The following is a 23,751-nucleotide window of genomic DNA, read 5'->3' on the forward strand; positions in this document are numbered from 1 at the left end:
TTCACATATTTTTGAAGCTAATGTTATGAATTTGGACACTTCATTTATTACAGGAGGACAAAATAAACATCTATGTGCTTTCAACCCACAGTATCTTACGAAAATGGGATTTGAAGGGTTGATGTGTTGTACCTATTTTTTCATCTTGGGGGTCCCAAGATGTTTATTTTTTTTTAAGTAATTTTGTCCATTACCTTAAATATATTGTGGAAAAAAGTTATCAAATTTGAAATGAAACACATTTTTTAATCAGCTTTCTGCCTTTCTTTGATCCCACATGACTCTTAAGGTTAGAGTTAGGGTTATTTGAAGATAACAAAGCATCAGTAGCAGCAGTTACTTCATAACAGCACAGGTAACATCCACAAGCTTATGTAGGTGTAGTTTCTGCAAACCAGCTAAATGAAGTATTTATTACCAGTCAAAAGTCTGGACACACCCTCTCATTCAATGGTTTTTATTTATTTAAAAAAAATGTCAACATTGTAGATTAATACTGACGACATCAAAACTATGAAATAATCTGGTTTTACCATAATCTGGATTACAACAGTAGTCAAATAGGGCTATCCATTGTGTACTAACCCTACCTCTGAACAACACAACTGATGGTCTCAAACACATTAAGAAGGCAAGTCATTCTACAAATGAACTCTTGACAAGGCTCATGTTAATTAGAAACCATTCCAGGAGACCACTTCATGAAGCAGACTGAGAGAATACCAAGAGTGTGCAAAGCTGTCATGAAGGAAAAAGGGGGCTACTTTACAGAATCTAAAATATAAAACATATTCTGCTTTGTTTAACACTTTTTTGTTCATTAAATAATTCCATATATGTTCTTTCATGGTTTTGATGTCTTCAGTATTAATCTACAGTGTTTACAATCATTACAATAAATACAAACCCTTGAATGAGAAGGTGTTTCTAAACTGTTAACTGGTAGTGTATATTTTGTGGGTCACAGGCCGAAAAGTTTGGGAACCCCTGATCTATATCATCTGGAGATTGAAATCATTGCAGCTCTACCTTATTTACCTGTTGGTGGAGGGAAACGTTTGTTGATGTAACAAACTGCATCTTCACTCAGTTTGCCAAAGACAGCAGAAAGCCAACTCTGCTCCTCTCCATGAATAATAAACGGCCTCTGGATTTCTGTTTTGTGACCTACCACAGCATGAAGACACTGCTCAGTTGCCTGTTATTAACACTTGGATCTAGTTCTAGTTAAGACATGAGTGTTAGCATTTCTTCCCCGTTGCTGATTAAAGTTATGAGGTTTTCAAGAATGTGCTGTATAATCTTCAAAGTAAGCCCAGTCCACCTAGCACCCTGTTGTTTAAAGGGCCCCAACTGCTTGAGAAATCCAGGTCAGAGTACCCGGCATGATAAGAACTTAAGTTTGTGAAAGCAGTAGCGTAATGTCTTCTGAGGCTCGGGAGGAGTATTTCCCAAGTTAGATAACCTTGATGACATCATAGGCTGGTTGTACAATGTTGAAAGCTGAATCCAGTATTAGTGTTCAGTGTTACAGATGTTAAATCAGGATGTTTCTGCTGTTGGGGCTTCAGTTTTGATCATCCTCTCTCTCTCCCAAGTTTCCCAGAGCTGAACTTCTGGAGTGTAACTCTAAAATGAAAACTTAATAATAATATGATTTATTCTAAGTAACCTAAATCCTGAGATTTTAGTTTAAAGAAAACAATGGGATTAAAGGAGAACATAACTCCCAATAATCCACTGTGAATGGTTCCCACTGTACATGATTTCAGTGATGAAACAAGTAGGACTTCAGATTTTGTATTAAGCTCAGTGCCATCTGATGTTGCACACTGGTATAGGCAGACCTCACTGCTCCACTTTACCCTAGTTTACTCAGGCTGCATGCATCAGCAGTAAAGTGGGCAATTGAAAGGGCAATTTGTGCGAGCCATGTCTTCTCAAGCAGAGATATGATTGCCCAAACAAAAGGCTTCAAGAATTTTTCATCCAGCTCAGCATCGCTGTGCACCAATGATTCCCTCATGAATGACAAGCGGGCCTAAACCATGCAAGCAAGAAGTCCCCAACAGCAGAACAGTCACCTCACTGTCAGGGTCACACAGTGCAGTTATTCCATTAAACATCTCCCTATCTGAACTACAGGGGACAACTACACATTTTGTAATAAGTTATTGATTTATTATTACCTACTTTGGGTTGTGCAGTGGGTAGCCCTTTGCCTCATAGCAAGAAGGTTCCTGGTTTGAATCCCCGGTCAGGCAGGTGCCTTTCTGTGTGAGTTTGCATGTTCTCCGCATGCATGAGTGGGTTCTCTCTGGGTACTCTGGCTTCCTTCCACAGTCCAAAAACATGCTCAACTGGTCACTGTAAATTGCCCGTAGGTGTGAGTGTATGTGGGTGGTTGTCTGTCTCTCTGTGTGATTGGTTGGCGACCTGTCCAGGATGTACCCGGCCTTCCGCCGGATGTCATCTGGGATAGGCTCCAGCTCCCCAACCCAATCCCAAACAGGATGAGTGGTTAAGATACTGGATGGATGGATTACCTACTTATTTATTTTCAGTTGACATTTTAAAGTAACACCCTGCACTCACACACCTAAGCTTTTTGCTGTATACTTATTCAGATTTCTGCTTCATTCTTTAGTTTATTTCGATTCAATGTGCAATATTTCAGTCAATCAATCAATCAATCAATCAATCAATCAATCAATCAATCAATCTTTATTTGTATAGCGCCAAATCACAACAAACGTTATCTCAAGACGCTTTTACAAACATAGGAGGTCTAGACCACTCTATGTCAAATTATGAACAGAGACCCAACACCAAGACAGGGTAAGACTCAGTCTGACCCCACCTTAATCCACCATAAGCATTGCACATCGCAGTATTTAGCTAGTTACAGTGGAGAGGAAAAACTTCCTTTTAACAGGCAGAAACCTCAGGCAGAACCAGACTCATGTTAGACAGCCATCATGCCTCGACCGAGTTGAGTCTGGAAAGACAGATAGAGGGGAGTAAGAGAGAGAAGTGATAGTGATGAGACGAGTAGTAGAAGCTATTGCCTCTGGAGTCAGCACGTCCGTATCAGCTGGAGTCCAGATCGTCCGCAGCAGGAGGACGTCTACGGCAGCTCAGAGGAACCTACGAGACAAGGGAGCTCAGGGACTCTAGAAAGGTCTATGGTTAGTAACTTAAATGGGACAGGCAGAGTTAAAGTAAGTGATGAAGGGGTTGGGGGGAAAGGGGGTGAGCTAGGATCCCAGTGTGTCAGTGTGCCAGTTCCCCCGGCAGTCTAGGCCTATAGCAGCATGACAAAAGCTGGTCCAAGCCTGATCCAGCTCTAACTATAAGCTTTGTCAAAAAGGAAAGTTTTAAGCCTACTCTTAAAAGTAGAGAGGGTGTCTGCCTCCTGGACCCTGACTGGTAGATGATTCCAAAGGAGAGGGGCCTGATAACTGAAGGTTCTACCTCCCATACTACTTTTAGAGATTTTAGGTACAACTAGCAAGCCTGCATGTTGGGAGCGTAGAGTTCTAGAGGGGTAATAGGGCACTATGGGCTCTTTAAGATACGAGGGTGCCTGATTTTTAAGGGCTTTGTAGGTTAAAAGAAGGATTTTAAATTCTATTCTACATTTTATTGGGAGCCAGTGTAGAGAAGCTAGCACTGGAGAAATGTGCTCCTCTTCCTAGTTTTAGTCAATACTCAAGCTTCGGTGTTTTGAACTAGCTGTATACCTAGACTGTTTTTCACCCATTGACCTTCCTGAACTGGTTTCAACAGTTTCTTCAGCTAAACCATCGACCTGTCTTTTAGACCCAATCCCAACTAAGCTGCTAAAAGAAGTAATTCCACTAGTTAGCAGTTCCTTACTAAGTATGATTAATATGTCTTTACTGACAGGCTATGTACCTCAATCATTTAAAGTAGCTGTAATTAAACCTCTCCTTAAAAAGCCCACTCTTGATTCAGGCTCCTTATCTAACTATAGACCAATATCTAACCTCCCCTTTATCTCTAAAATCCTGGAGACAGTCCCATGTATATATTCAGTGCATACTGTATTCATACAACATATGTCCTATAACTATTTAAACCCGTAGACACATGCTGCACCCTGCAATCCTGTTGTATGTTATTTTATTTGCACTACTTCTCTTCTTTTTATCTGTTACTTGATAATTTGCACTACAGCACCTGGTCTGATAGAAATGGCATTTTAGTCAGTTGAGTTAAAACTAAAAGTAATATCACTTACACTTTATAATAAAAGACAAAAACTCATGACACAGAGAACACATGTAAAACACTGTTTTTAAATGTTTTTTTGTTTTTGTTTTCTTCTTTGTTACTACTTCATGCACCTCAACACTTACATATAATACTAAGAAAAAGGTAAGTAGGCCCTCAATACTGCATCAGGACCTATCCACTGAGAGACTCCAGCACTCTGACATTATGGATAAATTCAAGTTCAGTAGTTGATGTGTGAATGGACTTTAAAAATATATCATTAAAGTTAACTTACTGGCACATTTCGCCTTTAAAACCACAGGTTTGCACTTTGGCACACATTAAAAGCTCCACTGCATTAAAACGATGGCTAGCTCTTTGTACACCCGCTGCTAAGATGACTCATAGTACCAGAAGTCCACTGATGACGGCATTTTCCATTCACCACGGTTAGACTTGTTTTACAGTCAATGAACTGGGAGGCATGGGTGTTGTGGTGGAGAGGGAAATGTGACTGACTTATTAGGGCCTTAGGTGTTTTTTTTAAAGACAGTAGCCTACTGAAAGCATGTTTTTAATGTCAAAAGAGATGATTCACTACAGATTCCTGTGTGAAAAAGAAGGAAAGAAAAACTGTAAACTGAGGCAAATTACTCAAATTTTAAGTCAAGACAAGTGTGGCTGAATCAGATGAAGTTATATAAGTGGTAGGTGATTCATTAGTGTCAGGGTTTTTTTATTTGTAAGAATCTAATAAATCCTATCACATGTTAATTTAGTCTTTATGAGTTTTTTTCTTACCTAACTTTTTAGGTATTTTGTCAACATTAAAGTAAACAGAGTCACTCGGCTGTAATAACTTGCTTACATGTAAAGACAGTGTTCAAGTAACATTAGTTAAGGGGACAGGTTAAAAAAAGAGAGAGTTTGAAACAGTCTCTATATTTCACTGAAAAAAGAAGAGTGTGTACTTCTCTATACCTCTAGGTATGTTAATGTGTTAAGTCATTGGTGTATGTAAAACATGTTTGTTTTCAGGGTTACATACAATGTTATAGTTATTAAAAGCTTTAATGGGTCATGAATGTCATAGTGACGGCAGTTGCACAGGGTCAGCTTTGGTGAGGTGGCTGATGCCCACTGTGATATCTTTTCATTGGGCTCAGAATTCCTGATGACGCCCCTGTCCATGGGAGTTTCCAACCCCATGGCTGTTCAGCTCCGAGTTGAGGGTTAAGTTCAGAGTATGTTTTGCATCTTTCTGAAATAAGACTCATCAGAGCACACTAACATAAAAGCAGAATCTAATTTTTATGTCACAATTTCCTCATTTGTTTAGTTAAATCAGAATCAGAATCAGAAATACTTTATTTATCCCGGGGGGGAATTCAGTTGTTACAGAATGCTCTTAAACACAGGATGAAAAAGTCAAAATATTAATTGAAAGAAGGAATAAAATAAGATATAAATACGAATGAAATAATATAAATTGGGTTAATGATAAGTATATAAACGCAGAATAGTTACAGTTTGCTATCTACAAAAGCACTGGGAATAAAGGTATTATATACAGGATGTTGAAGTGGCAGGGATATTGCACAGTGTATTGCACGTTATTGCACAGAGTACAGAATATAATTCAGTGATCAGAGGGAGGAGTTGTACAGTCTGATGGCCACAGGCAGGAATGACTTCCTGTGGCGTTCTGTGGTGCATTTAGGGGGGATCAGTCTTGCACTGAATGTGCTCCTGTGATTCACCAGCACATTGGAGAGAGGGTGGTGGATGTTGTCCATGATGGCATGGAGCTTTCACAGTCTGATTCTAACTAGTCTGTATGGAAGCCCTAAAAGGACATAATTAAATGCACAATTATCTCTGTTTTCTTGGGGTAACGAGAAAAATAAGTTGGAATCTTGAGAAAACTAATAGGAAAAATAGAATGTATTAATCATGTTTTTCTGTATATACTTAATTATTATTTTATTTTATTCTATCTTTATTTGACTTTAATTTACTCACATTTATATCTTATTTCATTCCTTCTTTTTTAATAATATTTTGACTGTCTTACATACTGTGTATTAGAGCAAAGCATGCTGTAATGACAGAATTTCCCCCAGGATAAATAAAGTAATTCTGCTTCTGACGGTCCCGAGCATAATGACGTATGTGTACATTGATCACGTGGTCGTCGATGGGCGTGGCTTACGGCGTCAATATTGATTGACGTCGGATGCTCGACCAGGAAGAAGAAGCCAGCAGTGAGATCACTCTCCAGAAATCCCCTCCAGTGCTGTCTCCACCACGAAGAAGGAGAGCGACGTACACAGACTAAACAACACAGACCACGGGAGTTTGTTGCTGCCTGACATTACGAAGAGTTTGAGCTGATTTTACATCAAAGACATTAAAGGTAAGACTGACCGTTACCGTATTATACACCAAGAGGAACGTTAGGTTTCGTTTACCCGACCAGCTAACGGAATGGCTAGCTGGGTCAACACGACGTGCTCAGAGACAAAAGACACAACTTCTGTGTTTATACCACTTTATATCAGTCTGTGAATGTTACATTAACTTGAACTCGTCTACTCGGATGCTACAACCAGCTAACAGAGGCTGGTACATATTTAATGACCGTGCAGTAAGGCACCGTAACACTAGCTAACGTTGATTTATCTCATATTATGAGCAGTCATGATACTACAGCAGCTGTATTCCTTAACCAAATGTAATCAAACATATCCCTCAGCTGCAGAATTTAGGGAACACCTAATCCAGTATAATTAAGCAATCGTTGTAGTTAAGCCTCCGCATTATCTAGTCTGAGCCGTGTGTAGCTCCAGTGTTGTTACATAGTGTTTATAAAGGATCATGTTAACGCGAGGACATCAATCTAACATTATGTAATGTTTTAATCAAATCAAAATAATAAAGAACCAATATATGTAACATGGTGGACTCAAGGAGTACAGTAAAGAGGGTGTTGGTCAGTCCAGACCTCTGTTCCTCTTCACCGTGGTCAGCCCTCCTCCCTCCTCCTCCTCGTCGTCTTCCTCCTCCTCCTCTGTTTCTTTCCCAGCCATGTCAATAGACCAAAATAAGCTGCCAAGAAGACCACATTCTTTTGGGCAACCGATTAGTTCAAGCTATCTGAAGTTAGTTCTCTTCACCCTCTCCAATTTCCAGCACCGTGCTTTTAGTTTGCTGGCTACATACGAGCCCAACAGAGATGTGAAGGCTGCTCCTGGACAGCTCTCTGTAAGGACACCACTATATACAGTCAATATACAGATACACTCTGTCACACTCAGCTGAGGAAGCACAGAGCGAGTCATCAGTTCTTACCAAGAGCGTTGATCGATACAGGTTGTATTGATCTATACCCCAGGCCTTCTAGTTCTTCATATGTATACAAGTTTGCACACACCTTCTCATTCAATGGTTTTTATTTATTAAAAAAAAATGTCAACATTGTAGATTAATACTGAAGACATCAAAACTATGAAATAATCTGGTTTTGCCATAATCTGGATTACAACAGTAGTCAAATAGGGCTATCCATTGTGTACTAACCCTACCTCTGAACAACACAACTGATGGTCTCAAACACATTAAGAAGGCAAGTCATTCTACAAATGAACTCTTGACAAGGCTCATGTTCATTAGAAACCATTCCATGAGACCACTTCATGAAGCAGACTGAGAGAATACCAAGAGTGTGCAAAGCTGTCATGAAGGAAAAAGGGGGCTACTTTACAGAATCTAAAATATAAAACAGATTCTGCTTTGTTTAACACTTTTTTGTTCATTCAATAATTCCATATATGTTCTTTCATAGTTTTGATGTCTTCAGTATTAATCTACAGTGTTTACAATCAAACATAAATACAAACCCTTGAATGAGAAGGTGTTTCCAAACTTTTGACTGGTAGTGTATATATGCATAGTGAACAATGAAAGAGGGCATTGAAGACAGGATTTGAACCGGGGAGGAAAATAAGGCTGGGAGCACTTGCATTAGAAAAAGCATTGAGAAAGCAGTGTTCACAGCTTTAACCTTCTGAATATATCTGAGAATATTTCACCATTTATTATTCTCACATGATTTGTTGCATTTTTTCAAAATTATATATGAAAAGCATACAAATTGAAAACATGTAAGTACCACGGTTTACCTTATGTTGGCTATATGATTGAATAAAAAATCATAAATACCTCATTCTATATCAATCAATCAATCAAGCTTAATTTATTTGGCACCTTTCATACAAATCAAATACAACCAAAAGTGCTTTACAGTGGTTGAAAAATAGAAAGAAGCAGAAATAAAATAATGAAGGCATATTTAAAAAAAAAAAGATTCTGAAATAGAGACTAATGCACACCAACAACAATAAAATGTGTAATTAAACTTAGTTAAAGCATCAAATGAATATTAAAAAAGGGTAAGGATAAGAGTTGATAATAAAATGAAGGCTAAACATATCAATAAAACTGAGTAGATAAATTAAAATGAATAAACGAATGAATAAATAAATAGAAATAAAATAAGATGAACAGTTAAAAAATGATACAACAATAAAGCAACTTTTAAATCAATATAAAAGTAAAAAGTAAAGTAGTAAAATTGCAAAAGCCAGACTGAATAAATACGTTTTTAGCTTATGTTTAAAAGTCTCAATATCTCCAGCTCCTCTCAGGTCCTCTGGCACGATGTTTCATAGTTTTGGTTATTAAATGAGTATTATACTCTCATTTTCAGGCTTTTAATTGTCCTAGTAGGTTTGTAGTGGCTCAAAAACGTATTTACTTTTCTCCAAAACCCTCATTTCAGCCTCGGTCTGAGCTCCTTAATTTAAGCTACTGTCTCTTTAAGGACCCCCCAACACTCTGGAACCCAGCATTCTTGAAGCTGTTGCTGTGATACGAAGCTCTGTTTCTCTATTTAAAATGGCAAATCATGAAATCTAGCAGTATGTTTTGGATCCCAAATCGGATCTGGAAAGTTTGGAAAGAGACCAAAAACATCCCAAACAAAAAAACAAGAAAAGAGAGCAGGATGTTTCTGTCTGCTGAGTGTTTAGAGAGCTCTTTTAAGGCAGTGGTGGACAAAGTCCACGTCTTCATTACTTCAGTCAAAGTATAGATCCTCCTGGTCAAACATTACTCCAATACAATTGAAAGTTGTTCAGTCAGATTGTGACTTGAGTTAAAGTCCTGGAGTACTTGCTTTTAAAAATACTGAAGTATTCAAAGTACTTTTTAAAATATCTTTATACGTATTTTCACAAAGCATGAGGTCAGTCAAGAATGCATGGGTGAACATTCTGCTCCGTTCTGTTTATCTAGAAAACATGATTTCATATCTAAAAAGTCTACCATGAAATATAAACTAAGTTACTACAAGCACAGACAAGTTTACAATGTTCATCTGGAATCAAAGCAGTGTGTTAGCTCCAGACCTCCACATGCTTTCTCAGGTTAGATGCTGATGTTTTGGAGGCTGTGATGAAGTTTGTGTGGTAAACAGATCAGAGATTTACAACAATACAAACAATCATTCTTTATTTCAAAACCTCAAACGTGGGTTTAAAATATGGCCGTGGTGCTCAGGTAGAGAATCATCATCCTTCTCAGTCATAGCCATCATCACCACGACTACATGAACGCACTGATCTGAAGAACGTTTGATCTACGCTCAACCCAGGTACGGCTACACCACTGAGACAAACCAAACACAAGGACACCAACAGTTCACGGTCTTTGGATCTGATTTCAGAAAAGAAGGTTCATCAGCTGACTTCAAAGATAAAGTAGAGAGTAACTAGAGCACTGATAGAAATGTAGAGGAGTCAAAAGTAGGATGTTTGTCTTTAAATGGAGTAAAAGTAATAAGTTCCCCAAAAAATAATACTCAAGTAAAGTACAGATACTCAAAACATGTACTTGAGATAGATGAGGGACTCGATTTGAGTCCCTCTCTCATAACTCATGTCTGACTTTCTAAACAAGCTGTTCAGAGCAGCCTGCGTCTATTCCTGGGATTACTCCTACACACGTTTACCTCACAATATGAAACATGCCACTATTTAGCATTGACATCCAACCCTTTGAATAGAAGCTGTTTGTAAAATATGAAAAAGCATCTTATTTCCCAAGGTTAAATTTGACCTTTCTCTACTTCAGTCAGTTGCTTGACTACTTTAGAGTCCAAATGTTGTTTTGATGCCAAATGTAATGTCAGTGTAAAACCACAGACCAGTGTCATGGCTCTGTAAGTTCAAATGAGGGAGGAATATTAAATGAGCAAACAAACCCAGCTGAAGAGTAAACACTAGAAGGTATTAAAATGCTCCTCTGTGTCCTCACACACAATGACGCTCTTGTGTGTGAGGACTGAGAATAACTGAGTGGAGTAGTGGCTGGAGTAGAGGGGAGTGGAGATCTTGCAGTGATGAGATCGTGGTCGGAGGAAGTTGGTGGTTATTTTAGGAGCTCTTCCTTTTTGCATACTGGTGTCACAGTGAGAGTGTGTGGTCTCACATCCTGCCAGTCTGCGTTCATGGCACCAACATGAGACTCTAACTCACTCTTTGTGTACTTTTATTTGAATAGACATTTGTGATGGGTCATTTCAGCACAGTACGGTCTTGGTTTTAGTATTCAGTGGGACTTGTGTGTGCTGGGTCCAATATGAAGAATGAGTACTTGTGTTCCTATGTTGTGTACTGTGCCTTTTATTTCTATTAGGGATGTCCCAATCAGCTTTTTTTGCCCCTGATCCAATCCAATGTTTTAATATTGAATATTTTCTGATACCGAGTCCTGGTCCGATGCTTGTGTTTGCCTACATAATAGAAGCACAAAAGGTCAGAGAGTTGAGCTGTGCACTGTTTTTTTTTCCTTTAACAAAAATAAGTAATTAAAAATAACTAAAACATATCTCATGTTTATTCCATTCAACTTAACCCAGCTAGCATTGTTGTAAAACTCATAATCAGTTTTAAGCTCTGCTGTATGAGAACCCCAAACTGGTGTGCTTCATTACAGCATGCTTAAAGGTGACATATCACGCTTTTTTCATCAATATATATTGGTCTAAGAGGTCCCCAAAACATGTCTTTAAAGTTTATGCTCAAAAAACCACTTTGAAATCAGATTTTGGCATGCCTGAAAAGCCCTCTTCTTCATTCCTCATCAGAACAGTCTGTTTTCTCTCTGACCACGCCCCCTCCAGAAGTGGATGTGCCTCGGCTCTCCAGCATGTTGATCTAATGTTTACATGTTGGCTGAATATACACGGCTGCTCAGAGATCGCGTTACTTCAACCCTCTGAATCTGATCCTGACGGAGAGGCGCCTGTAGCAGGACCTTTCTGAACGATTGGTCATAGATTTAGTGTTTCTTGTTGTTTTATTTATCAGTATGTAGACGTGTGTCTTGGTACACAGCTACGAACATGTAGCTATGTGGCTATGCTAACTAGCGCTAGCACTTATCCATGACAAATAAAAATCATCCACTATATCTTCAAATCTGCAGACGTGGGGAGTAAAACCGACCTCTGCCAGAAAGGCAGCAGGACCTTTTATGAAGGATTGGTCACAGATTCTGTGTTTCTTGTTGTTTTATTTGTCAGTATGTCGACGTGTGTCTTGGTACACAGCTACAGCTACAGCTACAGCTATGAACATATAGCTATGTGGCTATGCTAATTAGCGCTAGCACTTATCCATGACAAATAAAAATCATCCACTATATCTTCAAATCTGCAGACGTGGGGAGTAAAACCGACCTTTGTGTTTATTAAGACAGCCTACAACTAGCATGCCTCCCTCCTAAGCTCCTTGTTAGCACACATTTGTGCAGGTAATGAAAAACGGAGGGGGGATTCAGTATTATTTTATACAGTCTATGGGCTGAACAAGCTCCGAGCTCTGACTCCGTGACAGACCGGATATTGTTGTTACGTAACAAAAACACAGAAGTCTGAAACGGCTCGTTTCACACACATTTACAGAAAGGTGGAGAAATCAAAACAGGGGCAGAATGGATTTTTTTCATTCTCGGGGGGTTTGTAGACATGCCAGGGACACATATTTCAGGTAAAGAACCATTAAAAAGTCAATTTTGCATGATATGTCACCTTTAAATCCCAGGTGGCACTGAACACAACTCTCACGCAGCTAGCTACAGCTGGCATGCCTGTATAAAGAATGTTAGCAGCTGCTAGTTTAGGAGCGACATGCCGGTACAGAGAACGGTACCTGCTGCATAACAGAGTCCTGTGTTTGGTTTATGTTTGGCCTTTTTGAACCGTATGTCCCTGCAGAGTTACTGTAGTGTGTGTAGAGCAGATGTTTCTTCTGTGTCTGGCGGTGTACATGTGAGCTCTACAATAAAATGTAAATCAGGTCTTGAGTTCTACATCAATGTCCCATTTATTATTTTCTCATTATGTAAACACAGTTAAGCAAACTCAGCACCCTCAAGTACACTAGCTCATTGGCCTTCAGCTGCAAATTGTGTTCAGTGACAGCAGATCCAATAGTTGAGATCAGAATCCGGACATCCCTAGTTTCAATTAGTAGTTTTTTGTATATTTGTACTTTAGTAGTTGGTCATAAAGTCTCTTTTTTTATTCTGTCATCCTCCACTCTTTGTTTTCTGTTCCTTATTGAATCAGGGATGTGATCATACGTCTTGTGATTGTGATACACGGCTGTCCCAGTATGAGAATGTTGGTGTGAAATCAGAGCTTCCTGTTTTTACACGAGATGTTCACAGTTTGTTAAAGGTCTCAGCTGACTCTGCAACAATCGTGTTTTCACAATTTTTACACTTTACTGACATTACATAGACTAAACCATCAACAGTAATGAAGAAATTGATATATATAATGAGCAAAAACTCCAGCTTTTACCCCTGACAGAGAGAAGAGGACCCTGCCTTCATTTTTTAAGCCACAAAACAAGAGGATAGGGTGATTTTAGGACTCAAAGGCCCCTAACTTGAATCTAACAGGTCATGTTCTATTAACATTGTTTCTGCCCTTAAAGCACTCTGTTTTTAGATTTAACTCTGGTAATAATAGTTGTTCTCTTGAGGCCGCCACCTCGTCTCTTTGTCCCAGATCAGTCCAGACTCCAGGTCACAGGAGGACATGTGAGCATACATGATGATCAAGGCGATTAGAGTCAAGATACTTGGTTTATTACCTGTCATTGTGCACTGTCCTTCTGTCTGGCTCTGGCCTGCTGTACTGTTTGTGTAACAGTCAGCTGACAGACTGGAATCATTCATTTCCTCTTAACCCCATGCTTGTTTTGCATCTATTCTTTCTTATTGTACTTATATTTATTATAAAGGTTCCCAACACTATCCAGCACAGATCAGATTTAACCAATGTCTGTGCTTTGTCACTTATCCTCCTCCTTCTGCGTGCTGCTGCTCTCTGAACTCTGATTCACAGCCATGAGTCCACACCTGTAACTTAATCTCAGCCGGTGGGAGAACAAGATTAGATAAGAGCGACGCCGTGCCACGGTGAAGTCATGTGACGCTGATGTCACTCAGTCATGACACACATCACAATAATTGTAGTCATTATGTTCATTGCGTCGTACACAGCGGTGTCCGTTTGTCCATTAGCTCATTTGTTTCAGCAGTATGTGCTCTTGTTCTATTTTTAGAGTGCTGCTGAAAGTACTTCATTGTTGTTTGGGTACTTCGAGGTTTGACACTAGATCTATTTATCTTTTTATATTTTATACATATTTATCACTCACCTAAATCTGCTGGATGGAGAGTGCCCTACAGGATGCCATATGTCATCTGTGCTTACATCCAGTTAGCAGCATTATAGCAGGACGACAGTAACCATTAACTGGGCTACAGCCAAGGCTCCAGGCTGACTGAGCTACAGCTGAGACACAACATGTGACCGGAACTTTGAGTCTGAAATAATCATAATATCAATAAGCCCTTAAGCAGACTAGTAATTCTGGTGGCGACAAGTGAGGGTGATGATATTTAAATGTATAGCCGACTAAACATACACCTAACTAATCAGGCTACTCAGTGGTCTTTATTTACAGGCGATCATATAGAGTTGTCTCTATTAGTCGAGTGTCCTTCTCATGAACAACTTTCTGATCGTTTTCTAAACTGCATACACTTTTTTATTGTCCTTTTAATGCTTTTACTTACTTATCTATTTATTTGTGCATATTTATTTATTTTTTATTTATGTTTCTATTTATTTATTTTTATTTATTTATTTATTCTATTTACTTATCTGTTTATTTTTCATTTATTTTTATGTATTTATTCTATTTACTTATTTTTATTTATTTATTTTATGTACTTGTCTATTTATTTTTATTTATTTATTTTTCTGTAGTTATTTATTTATTTTTATTTATATATCTATTTATTTGCTTTTATTTAATTCTTCCTTTTTTTTATTTACGTATCTTTTTTTTTATGTATTCATTTTTTTTACTTAATTATTTACTAATTTATTTATATATTTTAAATTTTTTAAACTCAATCTTTTTTTTGGTCCCGTCTCACCACTTCATTCTGTTTAATTTGCCTTTACTTGTTTACAACCACAAACAACAGGTACGACTTCGTTTTTTAAGTATTTAATGTCCCTGCACGTGTGAAGGTATCTGGGGATGTCACCCATTCCTCCTTTATATCCCACTCTCACCCCCTCATGGACTTGCACACTCTCACACTGCAGATCTGCCATAATTTAAGGTCGTGCGTGTTTAGTGCTCAGGCGTTTATGTGGAGATTAGGATTGGGTCATTGTTTGAGAGTTTTTTCCAGGAAAAGAATTATCCTCAGACGTCTCCTCCTTTCAAAAACAACAACTCAACCTGGTGGTGTTTCTCAAATATTACACAAATCATAATCAGTGTTTCTGGTTATTTTTCAAATACTGATTATTTAACACCTTGACCTCAGTCCTCCTGACACACTTTTACATCCTGGATATAATTTGTGTGGTTTTTTTGGAGGAAGTGGGGCTACTGGGAGGCATTGTGTCTGACCCACTTAACTTACAGACGTCTGTATATGAGCTTTATTTAGCCTGAAAGAGACAACCACCTACCACATAAACGTCAAGCATTCTCTGTGATGTGAAGTTGTTTTTTACTTCTAACTTCTAAGCAGAGCTGGTTTTTGTCGTCTTTATAATCATCAGATCAGCATTCCTTTCACATCACACAGCCAGTTTATGCAATGTGAATACAAAATATTGCTTCACACTAATGTTGACATAAAGCTCATTTGAAGTTAGTTGGTATGGTGTTGTTTATCATCTTAAGGTCCTCCACTCACAGCTGTTGTCTCTGTGTTCTCTCTGCAGGATGTCTCTGTATCCATCCCTCGAGGACCTCAAGGTCGACAAGGTCATGAAGGTGAGTGTGTCAGGTTGGAGGGTTTTAGACAGAGACCTCTCTCTGGAGGTACTCAGCTTTGTAGTTTGTTGAAGCCCGGGCCATGTTTCCACTTTTTGAAATATTGCTAAAGTTACAGAGGGAATTTGAGAAACTACAGAAAATAATAAAGGGAATTTGATTTACACTCGAGACTCTCTGTGTTGTAAACTATGACAAGTGATGATTTGTAACTCCACAGGTGTAAGACATTTACCTCTTTTTGATGTCTCAAACTTTGAATAAAAGTGAAATAATAATTTAATCTGTGGTCTGGGCTTGAAACCTTATGGCCAAATTCCACCAGATCCGTGTCCCTGATCCATCACAGCACCTGATTTGATAGGTTTCTATTCTAGTCAGTGTGTTAACTTCCACTGGAGCCGCTCTGTTGCTTTCCTGCTGGGTCGGAGCCCTCCGGATCAGATGCGCAAGACTTCTATTTTTGCTGAACGTATCAATCTCAACAGAGCAGATGGAGAGGGACAGGAAGTCAGGCACCAAAACAAAATGAAAACATCCTGTTAATTTCCAGAATAAAACACTCTGTGTTATCACCAGATTGTATTTCCCTTAACTACAACAACAACAAACCATCACGATGAGCGGAGCCAGGCCTGGAGTCAACAGGTCAGAGGTTTTCAGAGGACCAGAAAGACAACATGGATGAGGAGAGGAGGAGGAGAATCCTTGACTCAGTGATTACTGCGGGAAAACCTCGGTCACATGACTCCAGCTGTCTGGCTGTCCTGCTCCATGCTGCGTTCCGAAAACACAACCTGTGGGTGTTGACGGAAGAGAGAGAGCACGGAGCAGGACAGGACAGGACACGGATCTGGTGGAAGTCCTGTGTTAGATCTTAAAAGAGAGCTTGCTGATGGTGTGAGAAGGAGACTAGGGGGCATCTAAGGGGAATCTAGAGTGCTGAGTTTTGGGGCTTGAACCAAAGTCAACACATGTCCTGTGCCACTTTCACTTTGACCATTTTTACTGGCTGTCTGGTCAGTGTCTGAACTTATTCTAAGACACAAAATAAAAAAACTGCTGAATCATGAAACACTTCTTCAGCTGTTTCACTTTGGCACCACGTTGTCACTTACCAACTTTAACTGCACTGCTTCACTCAGACCAGTTCAATCAGGGTTTGACTGAGTTCACGTTTCCTCAAGATTACTTTTTGTTTTTACTAAAAGAAGCCATATATCTAAATAAACACTTGTGTTTGACTGGTGTCTCTGATTGCTTTCCAGGCTCAGGCCCAGTATGTCCACACGGCCACCACCATGCCAGCCATCTCTGAGGGAGCCTACCAGCCTCAGCCAGCAACTGCTGGGATGCCTTCATCAAGTGAGTCTCTCATGTCCCACTGAGAGTTTTTAAGAGCTTATTTCATCCCTCTATTTTTGTTACAAACCTGTCCATGCACAGAGGAAAAATAAAAATCCTCTCTATCTCTAAATTGTAACAGAAACACACCCACCGTATCTTTATTTATGAATCTGTTTCCTCTTTCTTGTTTATGTTCCTCAACTCTTCAGTATGAGAGAGGGATGAGATAGCGTGAGAATACTGTGAGGCAGGAAGGGTAATAATCTTAGGACCATTATGGGAATAAATGGGACCACAACACCAGCTATGATCTCTCTCTCTCGCTTTGTGTTTGTCACTCTGTCTCTTGTCTCTAATTGTTTCTCCGCTCAGGGGTTTGTGTTGGTCTGAGTCTGTGTCAGAGGAAACATGAACTCGGCAGTAAGCCAGAGGCAGACGTAAGAAAAGAGTTAATCATGGAAAAGAGGCCTTTCGAGTTTCCAGAGCACAACTTTTCTGCCTGTTTTCACTCACTTCTCCCCCTGTTTTCATTCTCCCACTCATTCAGTTCCTCTTTTCTCTGTGTGGATTCAGAGTCCTGTGGGCTTTTGGGCTTTTGTTTTACCTCAGCAGAGCTGGCTGTGAGTCACCATGGAGACTTGCTCTAGCAGTTGTGCTGGGACCGGGCCTAATGGGAGAAAGAGAGAGGAGGAGTTGAAATGAAAGGAGGAAGGGAGAGACCCAGGGGGGTGTAAGGCTGTGCAAAATGAGGGATGAGAGGAGTTTATCCCCCTGGTGTGGAGAGGGGGAACAGAGAGAGAGAGAGAGGTGTAAACGGGTAAAGACTTGATTGACATCAGCGCTGGTCCTCAGCCCAGCCAGATACACTAATGCTGTAAATATGCATTCTGTGCCTTTTAAATCGCTTCAACAACATGACAGCTCTTACTCCTGTCAATGTTTTCATGGATCATATGTGTAGGAAAAACTCAGGAGTTGCATTCAGTGCCACAAAAACTAAGAACTGGGTTTCCTGTTAAGAGTGTCAGTGAAGGGAACTTCCCATTTCAGGAATATCCAAATGAATCCAACAGGAACGTCACATCCTGTTTGTTTCCTAAGTTTAACTCTTGGTTACCTGTTGCCCTTGTAACTTATTTTATTGCTGAAATTAATATTAAATGTATTTTAAAACCAGGAAACTGAAAGCAAAACAAAACTTTTTAAAAAAAGAAATCTGAGCTTGTTGTGACTAGCTATGATTTTTGAATGAAAATTTTGAATACTAGTTTCACCTGTATCTAATAATAATAACAATAATAATAATAATTTAAAAAAAAAAACTAATAATAAAAACAACAATAATAATAACAATATGAATAATACTATGAATAATGGTATGAACAATAATACAAATGTGGAATATTAGTTGCACCTGTATATAATAATAATAATAATAATAAACCGTTTAATAATAATAATAATAATAATAACAACAACAACAATAATAATAATAATTTTAATTATAACAGCAACAACAACAATAATACTGATAATGATAATGAAAAATGTAATAATAACAACAAGAATAATTTTAATGTATAGAGCCCTTTTCAGAAGCCAGATTACAAAGGGCTTTACATGGGTAGCAAAAGAAAACAAGCAAATCATAAAATCACATAAAGTGATATAAAATATATTTTAAGAGGTATAAAATTTCCTAAAAGAACTAAAATTATTATAAAATATATTTTTTAAATGGTTCAAATCAAGTACAATAAAATAAAGTTCAGGTAAAGCCAGGAAAGGCTCTGTGATAAAAGTTTGTTTTAAGAAGGGATATAAAAGCAAACACTCTGTCCTGTTTAGTTTTCATTTTTGTATTTGGAACTCGTAGTTAACGTCTGCCCGAGGATCCCAATGTACGCTTCAGTTGGTATGGTATTAAAAATAAAGGGACGTCTGTTTTTTGGAGCCTCACAGAGGGGATGAGGTTTAACTGTAACCACATCCTGCCAGCTACCTGTATGGTAGTGAAGTTTAGCCTAAGATAACATTGCTAGCTGTGAGTTATGGACCTATGTCGGCTGTTGTTTGCAGCCAATTCACAGAGACTTTCTTATCCACCTGTTCTGACACCTTCTAGGTCGTACAGTCACACTGGTTTGGAGGATGAAGCTCATTTTTTAGATAACAAAAAAAGGTATTAAAAGTGCGTCTTCAACTTAAGCTTTGAATGTTACGGTAATTAAATGAACCTAAATGATCCATAGTCATTAACGCATAGGATTCACAGATGAAGTGATACAATATGCCGTATATTTAGAATGAATTATTATGTTATCAATACATGCAGGTAATTGTTCGTGTCTGCCTTCTGTGAGCTGATAAACCACAGCAGCAAACCACAGCAGCACTTCTCACAGTGGTTCACAGTTCCCTTTGAAACAGAGGGTTTTGATCACATGCTTTGAAATCTTTTTTTTAACCATGCTGAAGCCCCTGTGTAGTCCCCTTCTCAAAGACTTCAAGGGGAACATGAACACACCCTTAAGGAAGAGAAGGGTAGAACAAATGTTCCAGTCTGCATCCCATTCTTAGAGATAGAAGATCATTTCAAACGATAAACACATGATCAACTCGGTCTGATGAACAGGTATTTACCTGATTAAAGGAGAGTGATAATGAGCTGGAGGAGGTTCTCACGGAGCAGGAGTAGAGGGGAATTAATTTTAGTCCCTTATTCAGGTTTAACAGGTTTATGTTCAGTGTCTGTTTCCCTAATACTTTATCTCAAGGGAGACTTCTGAGGCGAGGGAACAGAGGGAAGTGCAAGAACAGTGCAACACTACTGATCTGAAAAAGAAGAACAGAAGTCTTTACCAAGTCAAGAACTGATTTTTAAAACGATCTTTTCTGTGATGTGATCCAGGACCTGTGAGATACTTGTTTTAAAGAGAGGATTACAAAACAGCATGAAATCATAAGTAGAGAGAAAACAAGAGAGAAACAATGACTGAACGTTCTCTGATTTCTACAGTAATGAAAGCAACACTTTTTCTGTGTAGGAGTACCAAATGATAAGAGATATCACCTGTAGCGGCACACACAGTGGTTTCTGTGTGCACAGGTGGAGTGCATGTGTGTGCTTAAAATCTATTACATGTTGACTTAAGACTCGACTCCACCCCGAACAAACATGGTTGAAACAAAGAAAATCAGTGAGTAACAGGATGCAGTGATAGAAGTTATGATAAAGACACAAGCTACCTGTTACTGTATGTACCTGAACAGCTCACACCATCACCTTGTATATTTGATGTACCTCTCATTATAAGGGCTGTGTCTTAAGAATCTGCTAGTAGGACAAGTATCACAATTAGGGATGACCACAATTAATCGATTATCGATTACTTGATTGTTAAGAAATTACTCTAAACACACATTTTTGTTATCAATTTTCCGTCAGGTGGGACAAACATGATGTGGTCTCATATTACACTCAGCTATCAGGGAGGTGTTTGAAGTTTAAAGCATGTTTGGATGTGAATCAGCTGTTAAAGGTGTTGCGCACAGCGGAGACGCTCAGCTGGCGGCTGCGGCTGCGCTTCAGGTCTCCACGGGCGCTTTTTTAAAAGAGGATCAATACAAAACTGCTGCCAACAACAACACAGACACGAAGGTTGACAGCTTTAAACAGGACATTTCCACCTTTGGATACGAAGGCAGCAGACTGGTGGGAAATTCAGGTACGCTATGTTTGCAGAGCAGCAACATCAGAGCCGTCTGAGCTTTTCTGCAGCTGGACTGATTATGACCCGGTTGCGCTCCCGACTGACACCTGATTGAATACACATGTTTATTTTTCTCAATAAGAACGAGTAGACAGAAAACTGGACACTGTGAGTCTGAAGTACTTTTGTGTTAGTATTATGAGCCTTCACTTTTTAAGACTATGTCCGCGTAGAATATTTTTATGAGCCTGTTCGTTGATATTCTGCGTGTCAAACATGTACCCGTATTCAATCCCGTCAGTTATTTGCATTTTCTTGCTGTAGAAAATATTATTTAGGGGGAAAACAACGTATTTGGCCTTGTTTTTGACGTAAGAATAATAATGTTTTTTTTTTATCAATTAATCGATAATTGATCGTTAACATTTCCAAAAATCGATCACGGAAAATACTTAAAATGTACATCCCTAATCACAATACATGGGAGTCGGGTGCAATATATTTCAATATATCTTGGATGAAGTCAGTGTTTCTTTGTGTTAAGCTAGCAGCGTGTGTTTTTCTTCGTTTCAGTTGACTTATTTTTGATAGCTTACATTTTTACTGACACGGTCTTTGACGGGAAGAGACTTTACGCATAACATATGTGATAAAAGACCAAAATATGATCTGTTTCAAATTATCAATCAATCAGTCTTTATTTATATAGCGCCAAATCACAACAAACGTTATCTCAAGACGGTTTTACAAACAGAGCAGGTCTAGACCACTCTATGTCAAATTATGAACAGAGACCCAACACCAAGACAGGATAAGACTCAGTCTGACCCCACCTTAATCTACCATGAGCATTGCACCTCGCAGTATTTAGCTAGTTACAGCGGAGAGGACAAACTTCCTTTAACAGGCAGAAACCTTGAGCAGAACCATGAGGACTAAGAGGTTGATCAGCCTCTTTGATACAGTTTCATACACATTAGTCATGCTGGCAGAATTATTAGGACCAGAGTCTGCTCCACATGCAGCCAAGCTGTTTTGCACGGATCATTTCTGATATCAGCATTATAAATAATCCAAATCACTGTTTTTGTTTTTTATTGTTATTTCTAAACTCATAAATACAAATACCTTTTCACCTTTAACAGTCCTACTGCTAGAACTGATTGAAGAAAATATTGATCTATCTTTGAAAATGAGAGCTCTCTAGCCTAGAGACTCATGTCTGTACTTTGCAGCTATGAGCTTTCACTGTTGCCTATCCTCCCTCCCTTCACCTCCTTCCTCACACGCCCTCTCTTTCACCTTTGCGGGGATGAATGCAGTAATCTGCTGCAAAGGCAGGGGCCGGCGCTTGTCGAAGGCTTTCCGTCATAACAAGGGATTGAATACTGATGCCAGGAAAGTTTTACTGCACTGCAACACAGAGTGCTCATTATTAGCATTCCTCCAATGGAGGCCTCAACCCATGGGATGGACAGCATGAATAAAATATATGGTGTAAGGAAGGAATGAGATCCACTTAAATCACGACTTAGAGACTCGTGTTTGCACATCTGTGAACATTACAGAACTTATAATCATAGAAATCTATAACTGAGATTAAATGACCTCTCTTTTTCTCCTCCTCCTTCCACCCCTCTCTCTCTCTCTCTCTCTCTCTCTCTCTCTCTCTCTCTCTCTCTCTCTCTCTCTCTCTCTCTCTCTCTCTCTCTCTCTCTCCTTCCTCGCAGGCTTGTACCCAAACCTGGAGGAGCTGGGAGACTACATGGGTCTGGCTCTGAACAGCGATGAAGTCCAGAGGAACCTGGCCTTGCTGCCTGTGGGTGACAGTGTAAGTGTTTGAAAGAGTGTCAGGTCATAAAGTGAGGATGCAAAATGAACAGAGGACGGCACAGATTCAGTATCACACTCTCTTTACATTGTTGCTCTCAGGATGTCACCAAACTAATTCACAATAACTTAGGTGATCTTCCATCTGTTAAAAACCTTAGATTAATTTTGATTCAGCCCTCCCTTTTGACTCTCAGGTAAAATCTCAGAACCATCTCAAAGTTAAAACCAGTTCTTTCTCAAAACGACCTTGAAAAAGTCATCCCTGCTTTCGTCTCGTCCCGCCTTGACTATTGTAACTCCCTGTATTCTGGAATCAGTCAGTCGGTCTTGTCCCGCCTGCAGTTGGTCCAAAACGATGCAGCCAGACTTCTGACTGGTTCCAGAAGGAGGGATCACATCAGCTCCGTTTTCGGCTTCCCTCCATTGGGTTCCAATTCGCTTCAGAACTGGTTATAAGGTTTTTCTTTTTGTTGTTAAAGCTCTGAATGGTCTGACCCCACCCTATATAGTGGACCCCCTGAGCCCTTACAAAACCTCCAGGCCTATGAGGTCTTCTAACACGGGTCTCCTGGCAGTTCCCCGGTCAAAAAATAAACTGAAGGGCGACTGCACTTTTAGTGTAAAAGCCCCACGTCTTTGGAACAGCCTCCCCTGTCGACTCTTTTAAGACCCGCCTCAAAACACACTTTGTATTTTAGCATTTGAGTCCTCGAGTCCAGGGGTTCCCAAACTGTTCAGCATGTGACCCCCAAAATATAGGTGCCAAAGACTTGCAACCCCCACTGTCCCTCAAAGTGATTTAATGTCTTCATTTAGTTGGTTTGCAGTAAATTAGCCTACCTATATGAGCATGTGGCTGTGTCATGATTTAACCTCCTGCTACTAATGCTTTTGATAATTAACTGTTCACTAACCCTAAACTGGCATAAAGAAAGGCAGAAAACTCATTACATTTTCTATTTTCAAGGTTTTATTTGAGTTAAGTTACTAGTTTGTCAATATTTTTTATAGTAAACGGGTAAAAAAAGAATTAATTTTTACTTTTGTCACTGAACTTTTTGCATCTTTTCAGTATTTCTTTGTTCACCACAAATTAACAAATTATATGAAAGTAATACAAAACCAACAAAGAGAAGAAAAAAAAAAAATGATAATAATAATAATAGTAGTAATAATAA

At 39.1% G+C, this 23,751-nt stretch overlaps 1 protein-coding gene across 1 annotated transcript in view; it reads left to right on the forward strand.

Moving 5' to 3' along the window:
- Positions 1 to 6,455: 6,455 nt before the first annotated feature.
- The window catches only part of sdcbp2 (syndecan binding protein (syntenin) 2), a 30,308-nt gene continuing 13,012 nt past the window's right edge, over positions 6,456 to 23,751 (forward strand). The window contains exons 1-4 of the mRNA XM_034695723.1: positions 6,456 to 6,655; positions 15,629 to 15,680; positions 16,949 to 17,045; positions 22,471 to 22,571. Coding sequence (XP_034551614.1) covers positions 15,630 to 15,680; positions 16,949 to 17,045; positions 22,471 to 22,571 — 249 coding nt within the window. The 5' untranslated portion in view covers positions 6,456 to 6,655; position 15,629. The remainder of the gene's footprint in view (positions 6,656 to 15,628; positions 15,681 to 16,948; positions 17,046 to 22,470; positions 22,572 to 23,751) is intronic.

This window comes from Notolabrus celidotus, chromosome 11, assembly GCF_009762535.1.
Source record: "Notolabrus celidotus isolate fNotCel1 chromosome 11, fNotCel1.pri, whole genome shotgun sequence".
Lineage (NCBI taxonomy): Eukaryota > Metazoa > Chordata > Actinopteri > Labriformes > Labridae > Notolabrus > Notolabrus celidotus.